The sequence below is a fragment of the Simochromis diagramma genome, unplaced genomic scaffold, assembly GCF_900408965.1.
Source record: "Simochromis diagramma unplaced genomic scaffold, fSimDia1.1 OVJJ01000371.1, whole genome shotgun sequence".
Taxonomy (NCBI): Eukaryota; Metazoa; Chordata; class Actinopteri; order Cichliformes; family Cichlidae; genus Simochromis; species Simochromis diagramma.
Window position 1 is genome coordinate 6,082,560 of NW_024386920.1, and position 20,845 is coordinate 6,103,404.

Sequence of the window (20,845 nt, forward strand, 5' to 3'; positions counted from 1 at the left end):
CGGGCGTAAGAGTCAGAAGTGGCCTACGGAAAGCCTCAAGGCAGATTCAAGCAGGGAGAGCCGGAGGAAAGAGGAAGAGGCGGGGGTGGTACGGTCCTCCAGGGAGAGCGTAAAGTTCTGAGTTTGGGCTGTGCGCCTTAACGCACAGACGGCGGAGCCTGATCGGGTTCTCGGTGAGGTGAGAGAGCTTGGCTGAGCTTTACTTCCACAGTGACTTTCACTCGCACCGTACACTACACACGAAGGTCCCCCTCTTCCTCTCTGTGTGTGACGCTCTCCGAAGCATCAGGTGAGCGTGCCGGCGCATTTATCGGACTGCACAGGTATGCTAATTAATCCCAAGGTTTCCCCACCCTCTGTGGCTGTGAGGCCACCAATCAGGGCGGGTGAAAAAAGTTTGCGCAAGGGTGAGAGTGTGCGTGTGTGTGTGCAAAGCACACATACACACACACAAAAACGTGTTCAAGGGATGAGAAGGAAATACTTCTTAATCAATTATGTAAAAAAAAAAAACAGTGGCTCGTACACAAAAACTGTTTGTCTTATAAAGTGAATCATAGCAATTATCAGAAGGTTTCTAAAGTCATAAAACAAAGCGCCTCATAGAAGCAACAAATCAATCAGGTCAAACAATCACGAAACAGTGATCCAATGATGACGATCAAATAAAACAAACAAGAACGCAGCAAGAGGACAAAAAATTATTCTGTTATAATTATACAATTATTCTCCCCCGAAGGGATTGAGTAAGTAATCGGCCTGTCTGTCTGTTTGTCAGCAGTCTAGTGTCCACAGTTGTTGAGATATCATTTTCAAACTTTGAGTGACGGTAGATACCAACAATAGCTCGAGCTGATTTAATTTAGCTGAAACATCAAGGTCACACCAAATGTGAAAACCAGTAGAAACGTTTTTTATAGATCATCTTCAAACTTCACAGCAATATACTGGCCTTGTGCGACATGAGTACCCAGGCTGAAGAAGCATTTGACCTTGACCTTCATCGTTAATGGCCAAGATCAAAGTTGACCTTGAAGAAAAATTTCAGGGAACCATATCGAGTAATATGTCATACAAAAGGCCATCAAGACAGCTGCACAACACTTGTGCAGAGAAGTGACTACAGTGTATTTGATTAGATCTTTTCAATATGACATCACAAAAAAAATCACACATTGCATTAATATCTTAAAATATCAAGTTTTTAGAGCTTATAGAAGCCAGAGATTTCAGAAAGTTCTGCTCAAGTCATATGGTTAAAGATAATAGCATACAAGGTCAAAGGTCAGTGTCACACAAATTAGGGAAAAAATCTGTGGCTCATATATTAGTATGTATTAGTCATCGGGGGACATAAGCAACAGGCTAATGTCATGTTGTAATAAAAGCATCATAAAGCATCGAAGTGTTAGCATAGCTCTTGACCTTCTGTGGAAATGTCACTGTTGTTCTTTAATGTTTCAAAATGCAAAGTTGGGAGGTTTGCTTTGAAATTGTTTTTGGACAGTGGGTGTGCAGTCCTAACTTTTGGAACTGCAACATAAATGAGGGGTTAATGGAGAAAAATGTATTTATATAGGTTTAAACTATGTTATTCTGTGTGTAACAGAAATCCCTACCACACCAGCAGGTATAAAAACATAACACAGGAGGCCAGTATGGAAACCATTGACGTGTGGCCGCATTCATACACTGCCATCTAGAGGATTCACAGAGTTAATGGCATCAAGTGAAGTTTCTAAACAGCTTTCCTCCACCAGACTCCTGCTGGCCCTGACAATGATGTTAATGTTTAGCCTATTGCTAATCCAGGTAGAGAAAAACTATATCCATCCATCCATTCGCTTCCGCTTATCCTTTTCAGGGTCGCGGGGAAAAACTATATATATTTTTTATTTTTGCTGAAAATTTTGACTCTATTGGGATTAATACAACCTTTATCTTTAAACAGTTATCAAAAGGTAACTGTTATTGTATCTTCTAATATATGAAGAAATAATGAAACATAATTCATAAAATAACTTCTATTATAGACAGATAATAACAGTTTAATTTTTTTTTAATTCTGTGCAACAGTAAAAACAATATTTCTATGAATGTTAAGAATTTAGTACTAAGGGTTCCCAAATCATTTTTCTCTTTTAACAGAAAGGATTTTTAAATCTCTGTTTTAGTAACGTTACAGAGAACAAAAGCTTTTTCTCAGTGAATATGTTTAAGTATTTAGTATTTTTCTAAGACTGAGGCTTTTATTAAGGGTGCTGATGTTTATTAATAGCCTTCGAAAATGTCATGATTTTGTTGAAATCATCCTATTGTTAGGAATATGATCTTAAAACAACAGAAATTGTCTTTGTGGATCCATCTCCATTGCTTGCACCAAACAGTTCACATCTGTGATTTATTGTCATATATATATATCTTATTGTAGAGTCTAGAACATGCTGTCGATATTGAAAGTTCTGCCCTGCAGTTGTTTCAATCACATCTTTCTAATAGAATCCAATTTATTCATGTAAACAGGAGTCTTCTTCACACAAAACGGTTCATTATGTAGTTCCACAGGGCTCCATGTTAGAACCAGTTCTGTTTACATTATGCACGCTTCCCTTAGGCAGTATCATTCAGAGGCATAGCATACATTTTCATGGGTATGTTGATGATACCCACGTCTAGCTATCCATGAAGTCAGATAACACACACCAATTATTTAAACTGCAGGAATGTCTTAAAGACATAAAGACCTGGATGGCCTCTAATTTCCTGCTTCTAAATTCAGATAAAACTGTGGTAAGTGTATTTGGCCCTGAAAATGTTAGAAATATGGTATCTAACTAGATTCCAGTTCTGGGTGGCATTACCTTGACCTCCAGTAACACTGTGAGGAACCTTGGAGTCATTTTTGACCAGGATATGTCCTTCAATGCACATTAAACAAATATGTAAGACTGCTTACTTGCATTGACACAATATCTCTAAAATTAGAAACATCCTGTCTCAGAGTGATGCTGATCACTCAGAATGATTACTTCTAGGCCACACTATTATAATTCTTTATGATCAGACTATCCTATAATATAAATATAAATAAAATATATAAATAAAATAGATTTGAATTTAAATTAAAATTATCCTCATAACAAATCATTCAACAGAAAATATGATAGTAAGGAAACAGTTGCACATCAACAGGCTTTGTATACTCTGAGAGCTCTCCGTTGTTCACACCTGCTGCATGTTTATATCACTTTACTTATTAAATATAATAAAGTTTTATGCGGAGCTTCTCTGAAATCCTGCTTATCCAGAGAAGGGGAGCTGTCCACCCTTCTGTGGTGCTGAAGGCTGCTCATTAGCAGAAGTTTGCTTTCAACACATCATTAGTTCGAGGCATGATCAGTACACAACTGTGCTGACTACAGGTTAAATGTTGTGTTTCTATGTATTTATGATAAAATAATAGAATGTTTAAAAAGTAAATAATGGCAGATAAATAATTAGAATATGTCTAATTAAAATAGGAGTAGAGACAGTATATGAAATGTTTAAAATGGAATAAAAAAAATAGGAGGTCTGGTTGAATTTGAATTTTAAAAAAAGCCAGGGGCAATTTAAAAAAAACTGGAAAACTTCTTCTATGCTGAAAAACCAACTGGTGGACCATCTCACCGCTAATTAGTTTAATTAGTAACATGACTGGGTTTCAGAAGTAACGGTAAAGGAGAAGGGTTCAGGGAATCCACAGAAATCTCTGTACACTCTTCAGTGCAAGAGAAAATTGTAGCATGCAAAGAAAATATACATATGTACACAAGATCCAGAAACAATGCTGTCTTCTCTGGGCCTGAGCTCATTTTAGGATGAAGTGAAGATAGAAGTGAAGATTACATGAACACAGGTTTCCACCCAGATGTCTTTTTGATGTCAAAGACATTCTACACATTCGGCATCAGCACAGATTTGTGGTTTTTAAAAAAAAGGTCAAGTGCTACACTAGTCCTTAACTAGTAAGCCACTTAAAGCAAGACATTTTATCAAACACAAATGCAACACATAAGACTCCAGCATGTAGAATATCTTAAGTAGTAGCGAGGGAATGAGAAGATTAACAAAAGGTGAGGTTATCGCAGGATCAATGGGCAGGAAGCGCGGAGATATCTTGCCCTTGAAACACAAAGGTGTGGTCAAATACTGTTCACCTGCTGTAGATATTTGTTTTTAGGTCTGCCACTTCTTCCTTTGTCATCCATTTGTCCAGTTTCCCCAGATATCTTCAAGGACACGCTGCACAACATGCTGAAATATGTCCGTAGTGCTTTGTGATTAACGTTTTTGGTGTAAAAATACTATTTTATGCCAGTGAAACTGTCCTCTTTGGCATTTTTCATAGATTTTGCTAAAGATATGGGAACAAGTTGATTTCTGTGATAGGCTACAAGTAACAAGCAGCCCAAAGATATCATTTAAAATTGGTTCTCTGTTATGTGTATGGTTCATACCTTGGGTCGCATGCTTGAATGCTTGAATGTTTTGGTGTTTAGTGGTTTAACAAGAATTTAAAAAAAAATTCTTATGATAATGGTCAGATACAAGGACTGGACTGAAAGAAACTCCAAAGAAAATCTTTTAAAAGTTCAGAAAACTGGAAAACTATAGCTCAAGAGCACTTTAAACATTCCAAAAAAGCCTGGAGGATATCAAGAAATGAGGGGTAGCTCAAGACTTTCGTATAGCACTGAAGAAGAAGTAGAAAAACACTGCTTCATAATCTCTAACAAGCATAGAGGTAGTGTTTAAGTGACACACCCATGTCCAATGTTTAATGAGGGAGGCATCAGCTTTAAAAGTAAATTATATACACTTAAAAAAATGTAAAAAAAAGTTCTACATTTAAAACGTTGTGTTTGTACTGTTTTCAGCAAAATATAGGTTTCAATTCTTTGCCAATTGTTGCTTTGTGCTCTCTGATTTCCACCGTTGAACTGCATTAACCTCTGATAGCTACAAGATGGTGCTGTATACCTCCCCAAGGTATGTTTTTGGAGCATTTGGCATGGTTTGTTTTATAGATGGCACTCTTATAGATACACATCCACTGTAAAATAAAAGGTAAACAGAAATGGAATCTAGATTAAGGCTGAACATTTTAATTAATTTATTATTAGAAACAGTTGATATTATATTATAATAATCGAAACTGAGAGCCAAATCCACCTCAGTTCACATGCAATAGTTTGTAGTTTTCACTCAATTCTTTTAAAACTATAAACATAGTTTTAAAGACATTTATATCAATTTGTGCTCCTATTCATTTTTTATAAATTAAAATGCCTCACTCTCATTAACTCTTCTTAAAACAGCAGCGTCTAATCACTTTTTGTACCAGTTATTACTGGACTCTTACTGCAGCCAGGTCCCGCGGTGTAGATCAGACAGGAGTTCAGACACTCTACAGGACTCCCAAAGTCCCCCAGCCTCTCGGCGTGTCACTGCAGGTTCACATGTTTATCTGACTGCTTATTTTTAATCTGCCACTGTTACTTCCCTCCCAAATTAACGTCAACGCTGTGGGGAGTCACCCAAAGCTCAGATCTTCCCTTAAATCCTCATCCTACAGATTAGGAAGTGGTTAAGTGTTCCAATCCTGAGGACTAAGTTGAGTGTCCAGGTGTGGAAACCAGAGAAGAATCAAAGTGGAAGCATTAACTTTTAACTTCTGATTACAGTTTACATTTAATCATTACATTACATTTAATCTCAGTGTTTTCTCCTCCCTCGTGTATCATGTTTGTCTTTCCCTTCTATTTTACACTCCTTTGGTCTTCAGATGCTGTGATGGTGCAGTTTCCCCCACAGAGATCAATGACTTCTCATCTCATGTGTCACAGTTACCTCAGTGATGGCAAAGCAGAATTTTCAGGCTACACTCCAGCTCTCAACAAGTCAATCAACCAGTGTGGGCAGTACATTTTTCCCCCATTAAATATTAATAAAAAATAACAAATAAAACTAAAAGCACTTCTGTTTAGTCCAAACAAATAAACCCAATCTTGTGTCACACACGACAATACTTCAGTAACCGCTCAAGGAACCTCTTGTGGGAACTTATTCCCCAGCTGGGCCACAGTTTCTGAACAGTCTATGATTTGAACCAGCAGCTTTGCCCTTCAAATCCCCTCTGTCGTGTTTGACTGCTTCCTTCCTCTGGGGTCAAATGTGGTTTGTCTCAGCAGGAACAGATGCTTCAAGATACAACTGGTTCTCATCAGAAAAAAAAAAGAAACTAAAAAAAGAAACACATCATTAATGTCGTAGAAAGATGAATCCAATCAGGGCAGATCTTTTTTTAATCTACAGTTTCCCACTGTGCTGCAGTAAGACCCTGTAAGCTGTTTATCGCTGGGTATGATGATGTTGTGTCTGCGTTATATGCAGTGCAGATAGACTGAAAGTAATGAGGCAGCTTCATTTGGAAGCAGACAGGTCTAGAGCAATATATATATATATACAATATCATTCTTAATCATAACAAAATCAGTATAAAATATGAACGAAGCCTTTGGTGACATAGATTCACAATCTTGCAACAGTTGGCGACACCTGACTCCTAATCTTACTGCAAGAGTGTTTACAATCTGTCTATGCTAGGAACCAAATAAAAGACACGAGTCAGGCAGTCTGAGCAATAAGACTTTTTTCATCTTCAATACGATTTAATGTCAAAGAAAAGGCACAGAGAAGTGATGTCTAAAAAAAATGTTAAACATAAGGAACTGAAGAGCACAGAGGACAGGAATGCAAACAGATATCAGACAGGGAGACGGGGCCATAAACAGACAGGGAACTAATAGGGAACGAATGAATAGGAAAACAAAAAGAAGGCAGGCGGTGAATCATAAAGGAGGCAACAACAAAAAACAAAACACACGTGCAGGAAGTAAAAACACAATAAGACGGGTGAGCAAATTACTTGTCAAAATAAAACAGGAAGTAAGGAAAAGAGAGGGAATAACTCACACAAAAAATATGAAGACAAGAAATGAGGGAGAGAAGTCAGAAGGAAACATGCTAGGAAACTAGCATGGATTGAGAAAACAGCAGTCAAATATAGCAAACAAAGACCCTCTGTTTTCTATTCACGGCATCCCAGCTTCACTTTCCCATACCAATGGTGAAAGCACATAAGCATGCTGGCCAATATACAAAACTTTCAGTGCTGCAAAGGATGATTTTGGCTTCTTGAGGTCAGCTGAAAAAAATGTTCAGTATAGGAGCTGATAGCAGCTAAACTTTGAGAAAATAGTGCCTGCTTTTATATCCCTACATCAAATTTGTACCTGGATTTCATTTTTTGAAATGAAAACAGAAAATGAAAAAATCTGATCGGTCGGTCTGGTTTCAATGAAAATGGAAGAAAACCAGTCACAACAAAATGACATAACTGCAGGAAAACCTAAATGATAGTATAAGGTCAAATATAGTGTGTAAACTGTGTCTGTCACTTTCAGGAAGGTCCGCTTCCTTTCTGGGTGCTGCTTTATTGTAGGTTTTTATGAATACTCTGCAAATATTAAACATTAATTCTCTCTTGAGATCTTTTAGCTCTAGTTTGGTCTCCACCTTCTTCCACCTTGGAAGAATTTGAGGCTCATTATCTGTTAAATGCTTTGATAAGACCACAAACACCACAAACAAGTTCCAAGACTCAGATTATCTGAGGTGACGCTAAGCTAAACTAAGCTAAGCTAAGGCAACCAGTGGTTATAGTTCTGTGGTTATACAGGGTGGGCCATTTACATGGATACACCGTAATAAAATGGGAATGGTTGGTGATATTAAAGTCCTGTTTGTGGCACATTAGTATATGTGAGGGGGCAAACTCCTCAAGATGGGTGGTGACCATGGTGGCCATTTAGAAGTCGGCCATCTTGGATACAACTTTTGTTTTTTCAATAGGCAGAGGGCCATGTGACACATCAAACTTATTGGTAATGTCACAAGAAAAACAATGGTGTGCTTGGTTTCAACGTAACTTTATTCTTTCATGAGTTATTTACAAGTTTCTGACCACTTATAAAATGTGTTCAATGTGCTGCCCATTGTGTGGAATTGTCAATGCAACCCTCTTCTCCCACTCTTCACACACTGATTGTCATGGTCCTGGGTCCTTTTGACCCAGCGTTTTGTGTTTTCTATTAGTGTGATTTTTGGTTCTGTTCTTCCTCTGTTTAGTGTTTATTCTGTTCTGCCCGTGTGTTCCTCTATCTAGTCCGCGTTTCTTAGTCTGTGTCCTTGCATGTGTAAGTTCCTGTTTTATTGTGAAAGTCTGCGTCTTAGTGTTTTCAGTTCGCCTCCCTAGTCTTGTCACGTTAATCCCTCCCAGCTGTGTCCCCCACCTGTGTGTAATCTCCCTGTGTTCTCTGAGTGTTTTTAAGTCGTGTCTTCATCTTAGTCGTTGCTGGTTCGTCTGTGTTATTCCCCTCCGTCATTCTGTGTTTGTTCCTCCGTCTTCCTGGACTTTCTCCCTGCAAAGGTACTCTCATTCATGTTCTGGTTTTGTTGTTTAAGTTCTAGTTTTTCCCAGTTTAGAGTATTTTCAGTTCTGTTTCTCGCCACCCCTGCTTTGTGTTGTACTCCACCCCTTTGGTTATTAAAGCTCGCTCACAACTACGCAGTCTGCATCTTGGGTCCGTTTATATTTTCACACAGCCTGCCTCGGCACCCTGTGACACTGATAACAACACCGCAGGAGAAAGGCCAGCACAGGGATCCAGTAAACGTAGTTTCAGGTGCTGCACATCTCGTATCTTCACACCATAGACAATTGCCTTCAGACGACCCCAAAGATAAAAGTCTAAGGGGGTCAGATCGGGAGACCTTGGGGACCATTCAACTGGCCCACAACAACCAATCCACTTTCCAGGAAACTGTTCATCTAGGAATGCTCGGACCTGACACCCATAATGTGGTGGTGCACCATCTTGCTTGAAAAACTCAGGGAACGTGCCAGCTTCAGTGCACAAAGAGGGAAATACATCATCATGTAGCAATTTCAAATATCCAGTGGCCTTGAGGTTTCCATTGATGAAGAATGGACCCACTATCGTTGTACCCCATATACCACACCAAACCATCACTTTTGTTGTTCCAACAGTCTTGGAGGGATCCATCCAATGTGGGTTAGTGTCAGACCAATAGCGGTGGTTTTGTTTGTTAACTTCACCATTCACATAAAAGTTTGCCTCATCACTGAACAAAATCTTCTGCGTGAACTGAGGGTCCTGTTCCAATTTTAGTTTTCATTGAGATCCTCCGAAGGGATGTTGGACTAATGCCAGTCTCCAGTGACATGCAGCAAGTGCTACGCTGTGGGCTCTTGCTGAATGAAGCTAGGACAGCCACTGATGTTTCTTCATTAGTGACAGTTTTTTTGCGTCCACATTTTGGCAAATCCAACACTGAACCAGTTTCACGAAACTTAGCAAGCAGTTTGCTAACTGTAGCATGGGAGATGGGTGGTCTCGTAGGGTGTCTTGCATTGAAATCTGCTGCAATGACCCGGTTACTGCGTTCACCAGATATCAACACAATTTCGATCCGCTCCTCACGTGTTAACCTCTTCGACATGTCAATGGCTGTGAACAAAGAGAAACTTGTAAATAACTCATGAAAGAATAAAGTTACATTGAAACCAAGCACACCATTGTTTTTCTTGTGACATTACCAATAAATTTGATGTGTCACATGGCCCTCTTCCTGTTGAAAAAAAAAATTGTATCCAAGATGGCTGACTTCTAAATGGTCACCACCCATCTGGAGGAGTTTGCCCCCTCACATATACTAATGTGCCACAAACAGGACTTTAATATCACCAACCATTCCCATGTTATTACGGTGTATCCATATAAATGGCCCACCCTGTAGTTCTGTGTAAGCACCCCTGACATTCAAAGCAGGCATTAATAACTTAAACCTTAGGTGCTAATTCACCTCCTGTACTGTTGTCATGAACTGAGACATTAGCTATAGCCACCCTTAAAAACCTTTTTTTCTGCTTTTTAACCTGCTTTTGGAGAGTCCTACATTTGAAGAGCTTTAGCTTCATTTTTTAGCACTTTAAATGTAGATTTTAATCATTTTGAGTTTCTGCAATCTACAATGTGTTTGTTTTTGTACAAGCAGCTGGGTATACTAATCTGTGCTCCTTTGATTGGAAATAATGAGCTGAATGAATTCACTCGTGGGTGCTGCCAGCATACACTGTTAGAAAGTTAGAACTTTTTTGCAGTCTAATCTTTAACAGTATTATCAGAAGCTGTGACAATTAAGACAAACTTTACATATGAAGGCTTTAATATTAAGTTTAAAAAATACAAAAACCGTTAAAAAAAGACTCAAACAAGAAACAGTGTTGCACATTAGATCTGAACAATTCGATTAACATGGAGTAATATGTGTAATTCAAACCACTAAGTCCTTTATTAAACAGAAAGAGTCAAGTCCAAATCTAACTGTTACTTTTGGTTCAAAATCTATTTTAATGCGTGGCCATAAAACCAAAACAATGAGCAAAAATGCTCTGCGCTGTGGGAGAAAGCTGCAAAATTGGGTGGCTCTTAGGATGATGTCATAACATTCCCACATAAAGCTATTTGACATTTAAATTCAAAATAAAATATAAACTATCAGACGCTGACGTTTTTATAAATATATATATCCATGTGATGCAGTGACAGAATACATAAGAATGTATACAACTGCTTGAACATAACAGCTACAGACAGACAGAAATGAAAACACACAGAGAAACACGAAAACGTGAGTGCTCTGTTTCTCTATTATATAACAGTATTTAATGTGCTCTAAGATGTCGCATTAGGGATTAGGCTGATAGTGACTGTGCTGCAGATTGTCTCCGCCTCAGTGTATACGCACACAGACAGACTTCTAATGTTTAATATTCCTCATACTAACCACACTGTACATGCAGGCAGCTTTATTATTCATCAGAGCAAAATGAGGCTTCTCTCTCTGGTTGATAAGCTGGAGTTTTTATGTTGTGATGTTCCACGCTCTCCCAGACATCAAAACTTAAGACTGATGTTCGCAAAAACTGGGAAATCTGGTGTTAATATTCTAGCTTTTTAAGAAAAACAGGAGGAGGATGCAAGGAGGATGAATGCTTTACAATTAGTATGCTGCTTTTTAGCTATTTCTATAGCTACTTTTTGGTTTGTTTGTTTTTGATTTTGATTTTCATTTAAATAAAAACTGTGATCACAAAACTCCCCAAAATTAGTTATTATGTACTAAATCAGAGAGTCAAACGCTGCTGTTCTGTCAAATGCCCTTGGTGTTGCAACTTATATACACAAACTGTCCTTTTGCATCAGTGCTTTCAGTGCATCAGTACCAATATTAGATCATGGCAGATTTTCTTCCTCTTTTGAGGTGTGATATAGTTCACAGTTGGTGATACGGTGGCAGCAGAGTAAAGTCAGCCAGTAAAGTGTGGTTCTTTTGGAAGCCTTGTGTTTTTTGCATGTTTTTATCAAGCCAAACATTAAGTTTTTCCATTCATTTTCACTCACACATTGGTAAGATTTTAATGCAAGGAACTACTTCCTTAGATTGTTGTTTGATTATAATAGTATAACTGCGCATGTTTAAAAATGCCAAGTTGTTTTTTTGTAATCTTCTATATGTGACAACGTAGCAGCAAGATCCTACTGATGACTCTGCTCCAATTTACTGCTCTCACTACTGAGACATAGCCAGGTGATGCCAAGGGATAGCTTGTGTCATGAGACACAGCTTTGACAAAACACCAGCATTTGACGCCCTGGGAATGAGAAAGAGCTGGCTAGCTGGGTAGTAACAGTGTCCTACCCTGTGTTTTATGGCAGATGGCAAACAGTGTTAACTTGCAATACCTCCAGCCACTGTGTTGGAGTGTTAAATAGTTACTGACACTGGATTATTTTTGACATTATTATATTTGTATGAAGGCACATTAAACTTTGTCATCAAAAATCCTAAACTGATCATTGTCTTAGTCAGTAGGCGAATAGTAGTGATTTTATTCAACCGTATCAAAGGTGTCACTGAATCTTACTATACCGCTGAAAGAAGACATGTCAATAAACATGTTTGGCTTAAAAGTGTGAACATGTCGTGAACATCTGTCACCTCCCCTTGCTATCCATGTCTGTCGCTTCTTAACCCAGCTGACTTTCAGTTTCCTCTTTGTGCTTTTCTCCTCTTTTTAAAGCAATCCAGCTGATTGCATTCAACATCCAACCTCCTCACTCACAGTGTAACATGCTGAGTAAATGCTGATAGTCTGTTCAGGCTGTTGGCATGAGATATACAGTTCTGTGAAAAAGTATTTGCCCCCCTTCCTGATTTCTTAGTTTTATTGTATATTTGTCACACTTGTTTCAGATCGTCAAACACATTTTAAGAGTTAGCTTAAAGCTAACTCTGCCATCCCTTGGTGGGTTACATGAAGAAGATAACAAAAATGTCAAATCAAAAGTATATTGCTGACTACATTTTTAAAGTAGAAATTCACATATCACATATGATATAACATGCTCCTATTGAGAAGAATTTAAACATTCACTGTGTTTGAGTTTTCTGCCAGCATTTTAGTTCACACTTGCATTAGAGGTTAAAGCTCAAACCTGAAGCCACCTTTTCTCTGTTCTAGCCACATTTTGTGATTTATACCAGCAGCACTTTTCCCATAAAAACCTGGTCTTGTTCAGCTATAATTTGATGGCTTAAAATAAAACCTTGGATCAGTCCTTTGAAGCCATCCCTGTGTCCATTTTGGCAAAGCTGTAGCTGTAAATAATGTAGTTTGCAGCAGCGGAGCCTAGTGAGCCCCCATTTACTGGCCGAACATTTGATAGATGGCAGTTTTCGCAGGCTAAAAGGGCCAGATCACTCCATCGTTCTTTCTTTTTCAATCTCTTGCCGTCTTTCTCTCTCCCACTGCTTTCCTCCTCGCTCTCATGTCATCGCTCACTCTGTCCGCTCCTCTCTTGCTTTTTGATCCTCTCAGACTCTACCTCCTTTCCTTGCTCTACACATCTTGTTCTCTCTCTGTCTCATTCTCCTATTTTTGGTCCCAGCTGCATCAATAATTCATATCTTTGCATGGACTTTCTGACTTGAGAGCTATCAACAAGAGCTATCAGGGTCATCATGTTACACCTGTGACATATGCTGTCCCACATGAGGATGCATGCACACACACACACACACACACAGTTAAACACAAATGGACGATAGTGCACACATTTAGTGACGCAAGAGAAGGCAGTCAGGTACTCAAGTCACGTTTTTGATCACATGAATGCAGCAAAAAAGATAATCAGAAACAGTGATGATAAATTAATGAGCAGAGAAACTCAGTTTTGGACTAAGGCATCAAACTCACCTCACAGGCTTCAGTGTGTTATTGAAATAAAGCCTTGTGCACTGTGTCACCAAAACACATCCTCCTTGTTGTGATTTGAACATGCCTGATGCTCACTGTTCATTTCTGTGAAAGAGTCAACAACTGGAGAGTTATTGGGGAACGGTGACATATTGTAAGATAGTCACAGGCTGACCTGGGAGTATAATGCCAAACAAGTGTGTACTTTCTCAAACTTTGCTTGAAGATAGCAAAACACAGTGCATGCTAGATAATTTCTTACACTGCTGTCACCAAAGCTTCAAATCTGCCTCACGGGGTAATCTAGGGCTACTATTTTTGGATTGACAGACAGTTTTCACGGCTGGATGCTGGGCTGAGTTCCTGACTTCAGTGAACACAAGAAAAGGCTTATCTTATCTTGCAAGGCTACAAACATGTGATAAAATGTCTCTTTAATATTTTGAATAAAATCCATCAAATAGGGTGCAAATCAGCCTGCTAGACTTGCTGTTTGACATGAAGGTGCAAAATTTAGAAGGTGTGCATTCTTAGATCTACTCATCTCTCCCTTTTCTGCTGTAGGTTTGCTGACACATTCATGTGTGTCTCTCCAGCATAAGCCAGTTAACCATAGCAGCTCCCCTTCCTGTCAGGAGCCCTCTTTAATCTGAATTGACATTATGAGACCTTTGCTGAACAAAAAGCTGGACCTCACTTCAAATCTTCGTATAGCTAATCTCACCTTCTGATTTGACCATCTGTCTCTTAAAACTGTTTTAAGGTGATGAAACTGTCAGAATCACAACAATGGGGAAAAAAGAAACGCCATTAAATTCAAAGTGCAAAGAGAAAATTTGAAACAGAAAACAAACTCAGTTCTCCTGTGTTTAAGATGTTTTGTCAGCCCGTACATCCACCCCAACCTCCTCCCTAAGCAGACTTTGTGGTTCTATAACCCCTAGTTTTTCCTTCTCCCAGTTTCTATAGGCACTAATAAATCTAACAGTGGGTCCAGTGAAGCCAGGATTAATATTATTGAAGGACAAGGTAAGAAGAAAAGGTGGCCAAACTTAAAATTGCCAATGCGGCAGATTCACCAAGCAAAGAAATTGCATAAAATTGCAGCAAAATAGTGTGTTAGCACAATCACCAAATAGTACTTATAGGTTTGCTTAGTTTTACAGGGGATTTACAAAAGTTGTGCTCTTTTCCAAACACAGGTGCAATCAGTTCATTTCAACATCAAGTGCAAAAAATAAGGATAGCTTTTTTTCTGTGGTAAAGATTGGTGCAATCAGCAGCAAACTGCGTGTCGCAAACATTAGTAAATCTTTTTGCGGGCTTCATTTAAATATTCTCCTCCCTGCAGTTTTGTGCTGTCACTTCATTCTCTTTGTAAATACCCACAGTGTTTTTTTACACCAAACACCATCGGTGCAACGTGTTGGTAAATCTGTCCCGTAGTCAGTCAAGTAGTCTGCTAACACCTGCTGTGCAGAGATACTGGTAGACTTGACCTGAGGTGTCAGCCATTCTATGTTGGGCCATGAGCTAAATCAAGTATTTGTTCTCTGTGCCACTTGGTGTGTTTCACTGCCTATGTAGTCGATATGTTTGAGTTTGTTGCAGGACCTTGTGTTTTATGCAGTCAGACTTTCTAACCACATACTGTATGGGATAAAAGTTCCAGGCTTTCCATTCTTTTTTTCTGCCAAAAGCTCTGGAAGCTTTAACTTCTCTTAGCATGGTGTAGTCTAATCTCCAGCTTGCAATCTCCTAGCTGGCTGTCATCGAGTAGCGAATAATCATCAGTCTGAATCGTTTAATGTAAACACCAATATTCAATGCTCCATGCATGCAACCTGCAAGAGGGTGAGAGGGGCAGAGAGGGAAAGAGCAGCAACCAGGAATATCAGGACTTAAGGCTGCATGAGTTACAGCTCAGCACGGCTCAGCGAGTGAGTTACTGTTATGCAAGAGCTCAGTCAGCCCAGCTGGAGATCAGGGAGAGAGAGAGAGAGAGAGAGCAGCAGTCCGAGTGAGAGCACAAGCAAGTAAGCTGAGGGACGGCGAAGAGCAGGCTGGAGAGAAAACAGCAGCAAGTGAGCAGAGAGCAGGCAGATTACAGCTGGATCTACTACACATGCATACACGAACACACTTATACACACGCTGTCACGATCCTTTCTTCTGTCTCATGCCTCTATGCAGAGCAGCAGCATCATGAGAGGACACACAGAGGGAGTTTACCTCTCTTCACCAAGGGAGTAAGGAAAAGAAGAGAGGAGAGGAGAAGACTGAAGAAAGCAAGACAGAGAAAAAAGGAAAGAAAGAAGAAAACTTTCCTCTACAGGATCTTTCCTCCACGTTTTGAGACTTACCATGAGGCTCTGAATTCTCTTCCTCTCTCATAGCTCTTCTTCAGTAGCTGAACCCATGTCTCTAAAAGTGGCAGCCACCGGTAAAAGTGCCAGCACCCACCTCTTGATGCTGCTGTGCCCCCTGCTCTGTGCTCTGGTCCCTGCTGGAGGCTCCACACTGAGCCCCGAGGACTCGCGGAGCACTGCTGCCACGTTGCTGCCAGAGGACTTGACCGGCACAACAATACAACTCCAGCCAGACCTGCAGACTGAAGCCCAGACACCAACAGAAGCACAGACAGAAGCACAGACAGAGGCTCTGACAGATATGCAGACCCAGGGTGTCACCAGCAATTATACAGGTTGGTCTAATGCCTTACTTTTACTTTTACTGTTTTCACTGCTTCAATATTTCAGTGTGCATGAGGGGCAAATGGTCATTTTTGCTTATTAGCAAAACATTTTGAGGAGCATGACCGAGTGCCAAAGCTGAATCTATGGAAAGACTGAAATCCCACACCGAATAGAACATTCATACAAATAAGACAAGCAGCAACAACAAACAGTGTATTAAAGAGTCAATTTAGTCTTTTTTTTAACGTCTAACCCTTTACACATAATCCAGGAAAATTGCAAAAACTGTGAAAAAAGGACCACAATAACAACATAACACAGTATGCATAAAAATCCAGGTAAATGGGGTATTTACAAAAACACTACAAAAAGATTCTTGCATATCTACCTCCTCTCCAGTCAACCTCACTATGGTTTTATCTGGTTCCTTACCTGAACTCAACCTAAGCACAAAAACCACAACAACAGCAACAAAAATTCTCTAAGATGATTTTATTTAAGCAACACTGCATTTTATCTACAAAAGTGTCTTTGAAAGTACCTAAAAGTCCAGTGGACTTGTGTTTTATGCAGTGCTTTACTTGTGTTTTATCCTTTGCTTAAAGCTGGTTTGAAATTTTCAGCTTGAGCACCCATAAAAAAAAAGCAACTTACTCGCTCTGAAAGCTTCCACTTTGTCTTTCAGTTCACTCACAAGAAAGATGTAAAAAAAAGAAAGAAACCAAAACAAAATAGAACAGGCATGTTATCACTCTGGCTGTTATAGTGGATGAGTGTGCCTCTCAGTCATTTGGACTGTTTATGAAGGCCTGCCTTTACTTTTGATTTATAGTAAATCCTTCTGTTTGCAGTTAAGTAAGCTTGCAGTTTTGTAATCGTGTGAACATTTGGCAGCACAAGTACATGCAAGGACACACGTGTAAAAGGAGCAAGACCCCCGTACAGAACAGAGCAGGTTTCAGTCACAAGAAATCTGACATTAAGTCAGATAAACAATACATAAGCTGTGAAAGATGCAGCTTGCAGATTTGCAGCAAATGTTGGCAGGATAAAACAGCCTAAACCTCTCATGTCTAAATTATCATCAGTGACAACTGTAACCAATCAGGATAAGTTGTTCTCCCCAGTTAAGAAAATAATCATTGTCACATACATCAAAAACTACTGTTTCTTTCAATGAAAGTCTGTTATTGCTTTCTCCAAAACGTAGAACGGGTTAGGGTTAACAGCTATGATGGCTTAAGTCTCAGAGGATTACCACAGCCACTATGAGATTTGTTAATTGGATGCGTGGTAGTGTACCAGCTGAGCCATTAGCAGTTGTGGGCTGACATTAAGATTGGCAGATCTGCCCGGATTGTTTGGGGTGGACTTTGTGGCCTGCTGCAACTAACAGTGTGCTCAGTTTGATTATTAGCATGAGCTGGTATACAATAAGCAGATAGTACCCTCTTGTTTTGTGCAGGAAGCTGAAACTATTGTGTTTTTAGGGTCTAGTAGGTGCTTCCAAAACACGAGGCGTTTTGAGTGACACAATTTATATAAATTTACACGTGTGTCCTTGCATGTACTTGTGCTGCCATTTAAATGCAATCCAGTTAGCCACGTAAATGGCAGCTCTAACGTTAGCGCTCACATTTACCAAATAAAAGACAGAAAAATGAACCAGCAGTAAAAACCTGACTTTATTAAGCCTATGTGTGACAGAAGAAATACAATGTGATTTTGACTTGGCAGACCTAAATATAAAAATGTATAACAGTCATTTTTTTTTTCAACTTGTTAGGCATCCATCACAAGCTCAAACAGCATTAGAAGGAAATAAAAGGCTACAGCAAGAGATGCTGTTGGATTACATCACTGCAGAGCTCATATGAGCAATGTGGAAAGCAAACAGAGAAAAAAAATGGTAGCTCCCATGGGATCCCTGAAATGTTTGGTGTGAAACAACTTTAATATTATCAGTAAACGCAAATCCGTAAATGTAAGCAACAACTCTGTCATGCAAAGAGGAAACAAAGCCATTCAAAAAATAAATGCTGCTGTCTCCTGTCAGCTTTATATACAGTACTACAGTCTTATGAGATAAGTGGAAAAGTTTCATGTCCTGTGATTCTACTTGGAACTCATGGATGCCACAGCTTCTGTGGTAAAAAGGAGGTGAGGTCTAATAGTGCACCGAACACACATCTGCGAAGGCACTATCAATGAGTAGCAGACAATATGTTGCCATCCATTTTCAGGAAAAGGCTTGCCTATTTGAGCAAGATAATATCAAACCATAGTATGCACGTATTCCAAAAATATTATTTTAAATAAAAGAAAAAAAACCCAAAAAATACCAAGTTTCAACATTTCATATACGATGTAGTTGGATTGTGATTTGGCAGACAGCTACACTTGCAGCATGTTTAAGTACAAACTGAGGGTTTCCATGTCTGGCTCTCTGTATGCCTCTTTGGCAGCGGTCCCCAACCTTTTTTGCGCCACGGACCGGTTTATGCCCGACAATATTTTCTTTAAGGTGTCGCGGATAAATACAGCAAAATAAAACTAGTACCGGTACCGAAAAAAAGAAGATTTATTCATAACACACGTGAAAAGACCCAGGAAAACCGAGTTAACGATAACAAAATAACGATAAAAACGATAAAAACCCTGAAAACCATACATTACACACCCGAGCCTCAACTCTCGCGGCCCGGTACAGAAGTGTAAGTGGGTGCTGTGTGAGGCGGCAGGTGATGCAGTTAAAGACAGTTCATTATGTCCACGCTGGAGCAGCTCAGCCTGAAGAGAAAGCTGCAGCGCCACTCGCATGACTTCATCTCTACTGGAGCATGAGCTGCCTTTATCTTTTCCTCCTCTCCCACTGCCCATCTAGGCTATTCCTCTTTGCTTTTCTGTCTATAAGTCTCTCCGTTTCACCAATCCCTGTCTCCTCTGTTTCTCAGTTAATTGCTTTTTTTTATCCTCTGTCACTTGGTTTCTTTCTTCATCTCATCTCATTTCCCTTCTTTATTCTATTATCATTTGTATTTTTTCTTTTACTTTTTCCCACTGTCTCTCTCTCTTTTTGGTTTTCCACCATTTATTCTTACGTCCTCGCCCACCCTCCTCTCAGTCACACTGCCCATATCCTCACGTGTACACACAAACAGCCTACAGCAGATGACAAAATGCAAAGCTCACGTGGCTAATACACACATAATTCACTTTCTCTCTCTCTCACACACACACACACACTAGAAATGGACGCACTCAGCCCAAACAACAGCAATCTTCTTAAAGGTTTAGAGAATAAACAACACAGTTGCTCATTTCACAACTGCAGCAATCTGTCTGACCAAGCAGGAATAAGCACTTCATGCTTTAATAACACACACACAAGCACACACACACACACACATACAGGTAATCAGCTGGCCTGCCACACTGCACCACATGGAGGGTTTTCACTTGACCAGAGGTTTTATGCAAGAGAGTGCCCAAAAATTTTAAATCCTAAATGTGTGATTAATGTCAACTCTCCTAAAAGCAACATGTGAGTGGTAGCTATGTTTATGACAAAATCAAATCCTAATCAGCTAGCTTTAAGAGATAAAAGCTGCTCTCCAGATTCTGTTTACTTACCCCCATCATTTTAAAGCTGTTTGATTTTTTACTTTAGGACCAGATTACAGCAGCAATGCAGTGTTTATGTTTAGTCATTATAGGTGTTTTAGTTTTGGCTTTGTAAGTATAAAGCAGGTGACAAAAATTAATTCAGTTAAATATAGGAGATGCAGAGCACTTTGATTCAGCAGCCAAATTAAAGGCAATGAACAAAGTCAAATAGTAAAGTAAAAAGTAAAAAAAATGTCTAGCATGATAAAGCATATAGTCGGTTCACCATGTGGATGTCACCCATTTCCTCTCCAAAGCGTGGTAGACAGCATGCAGAAGTTCCAGTACCAGTAGGGGGAGAAAATTTATTTAAAGCCAAAAAGTCATCCTTCTACTCCAGCTAGGCAGCTAACATGTAAAGTCTGTTTAAACACTTTCCCATAATTCTTTTCATGTAGGCTTGAAATGAAATATCTCCCTCTGCTGTTACTGCAACTTATCACACGTGGCCATTCAGCTAATATCACCCATTAGTCCTTGATATTTAGCTAACCATTTGTTCATTGCTTTTAACAAGTAATTCAGCCATCTATTACCTGTAAATCTATTTCTCTAACCTAATTCTGCAGTTTTTACATTACATTTGGCTAACTAAATGTGACACATTTAGCTAACTCCATTTACTTTTCAGTAAACTGATCTATTTGTCCATTGCTTTTAGCTTGTTTAGGCAAGTGTTTCCCAACCACTGAGGCACGGCACATAGGTGTGCCATGAGAAATTATCAGGTATGCTGTGGAAGATTATCTAACCAGCGATCAGCGTAACGGGCAGAACAACATTTTCTTCCACTGAAGGGCAGTACAACTACCTGCCCTAATTAAATGGGTTGCCGACTGCCAGTAAAACAGAAGGAGAGGAAGAACAAATCACATGATGTGAGCCGATGCAGCGTGTATTAGCAATAGATAAATATTTGAAAAGAAAAAGTAGTCAGTCTGACCTGGGTCCTGGAGAAAATTCTGACCCAAATGAAGGCCCTAGCATTAGTAGTGGTCAGAAGAAAGCAAAAAAGGTATACTGGGGACAAACTAAG

The 20,845-nt window shown here is 39.4% G+C and overlaps 1 protein-coding gene across 4 annotated transcripts in view; it reads left to right on the forward strand.

Moving 5' to 3' along the window:
- Positions 1–179: 179 nt before the first annotated feature.
- zgc:162331 (uncharacterized protein LOC793007 homolog) overlaps positions 180–20,845 on the forward strand; it is a 36,233-nt gene continuing 15,567 nt past the window's right edge. The window contains exons 1-2 of one of the 4 annotated variants that reach the window (XM_040036506.1): positions 180–289; positions 15,641–16,151. In XM_040036506.1, coding sequence (XP_039892440.1) covers positions 15,866–16,151 — 286 coding nt within the window. In that variant the 5' untranslated portion in view covers positions 180–289; positions 15,641–15,865. Of the gene's footprint in view, positions 324–9,831; positions 16,152–20,845 lie in introns of those variants that run through there. The other 3 variants (XM_040036509.1, XM_040036508.1, XM_040036505.1) reach the window with 3 other exon arrangements.